We start from the raw sequence: 1,473 nt of genomic DNA, 5'->3' as shown, positions 1-1,473 counted from the left end.
GGCTGTGTGTGTGTTCATGGCGTTGCCTAGGTTTTGAATTCGTTCATGGGTACAAACGCATACCCAAAATTGCAGCGGAATGTCCAACTTAGTGCCTGATTACCTTAATAAAATGAAAAATCTTGCAATACGATACACAGATTAAGTCGACTAGACAAAACCACTATTACGATACAGAACCCGATGGAATACAATTAAACGAACAAATATACAATAACATATTTATAGTTTAAGAACATTAAGCACGATAAAAATTATATACATTTACATAATTAACACTAGTATTCACACACAGAGAAAGGCACTCATTGGCAAGTGTTTGGTGCTCTTCCCAGGGAGGACTCCGAGGACTCGGAGCCCGCCGTGGTACTGAACGGAGGAATCTGGCTTACCTTGGGAAATTATTTTCTAGGAAAAGTGAGGTTTTTGTTCTGAAAGACCTACTGCCAGATCGTAAGATTGGATAAGGGCAAAAACAGAACACAGACAACAGGCAGGCAAGAAAGGCCAAACCTACACAGACAAGGTCCAGGCAGACAGCAAAAACAGACACAGACGACAAGGCAGTCAGAACAGGACAAAACAGACACAGACCGGCAGAAAACAACCAGACCAGCAGGCGAACAGGCAAAAAAAACAGGCAGGCAAGAACAGGCAAAAACAGACCAGACACGGCAGGCAAGAACAGCAAAAAGCAGACACAGACACAGGCAGCAAGAACTAGCAAAAACAGACCAGACAAGGCGAAAGACGCAAAAACACAGACCGGCAGGCATAACCGGCAAACACCAGACACAGGCAGCAAGACAGCAAAACGACCAGACACAGCGGCAGACAGGCAAAACAGACACAGAACAGGCTGCGAACAGGCACAACAGCACGACACAGGCAGGCAAGAACAGGCAAACAGCAAAGACACGGCGGCAAGAAAGGCAAACAGCACAGACACAGGCAGGCAAGAACAGGCAAAAACAGACCAGAGCCAGACAAGACAAAAACAAGCAGACACAGACAGACACAGACACGACGACACAGACACAACAGACACAGCCCAGCAGCAAGACGGCACAGACACAGACAGACACGAGACCAGACCAGCAGACACAGCCGACAGAGACAGACACAGACCGACAGCGACAGACAGCGACAACACAGACAGAAGAACAGACCAGACAAGACACACAGAAGGAGACCAGACCAGACAGAAACAACACAAAAGACCAGACAAGACAGCACAGACAGACACAGACACAAGACAAACAGACAGACCAGACAACAACAGACGACCACAGACAAACAGACGACAGCAAACAGACAGCACGACGAAACGACAGACACAGCAAAGACATACCACAGAAAAAACAGACGCACGGACAAAGACGACACAGCAAAAAGCAGAAAAAAAAGACGACCAGACAAACAGACAAAAACAGACACAGACAAAAACAGACACAGACAAAAACAGAGACAGAC

At 46.7% G+C, this 1,473-nt stretch overlaps 1 protein-coding gene across 1 annotated transcript in view; it reads right to left on the bottom strand.

Moving 5' to 3' along the window:
• Positions 1–238: 238 nt before the first annotated feature.
• LOC119591615 overlaps positions 239–1,473 on the bottom strand; it is a 7,339-nt gene continuing 6,104 nt past the window's right edge. Inside the window, exon 6 of the mRNA XM_037940370.1 lies at positions 239–369. Coding sequence (XP_037796298.1) covers positions 239–369 — 131 coding nt within the window. The remainder of the gene's footprint in view (positions 370–1,473) is intronic.

Source organism: Penaeus monodon, chromosome 29 (assembly GCF_015228065.2).
Source record: "Penaeus monodon isolate SGIC_2016 chromosome 29, NSTDA_Pmon_1, whole genome shotgun sequence".
NCBI classification, from domain to species: domain Eukaryota; kingdom Metazoa; phylum Arthropoda; class Malacostraca; order Decapoda; family Penaeidae; genus Penaeus; species Penaeus monodon.
This window is presented reverse-complemented; position numbering and strand designations above follow the sequence as displayed.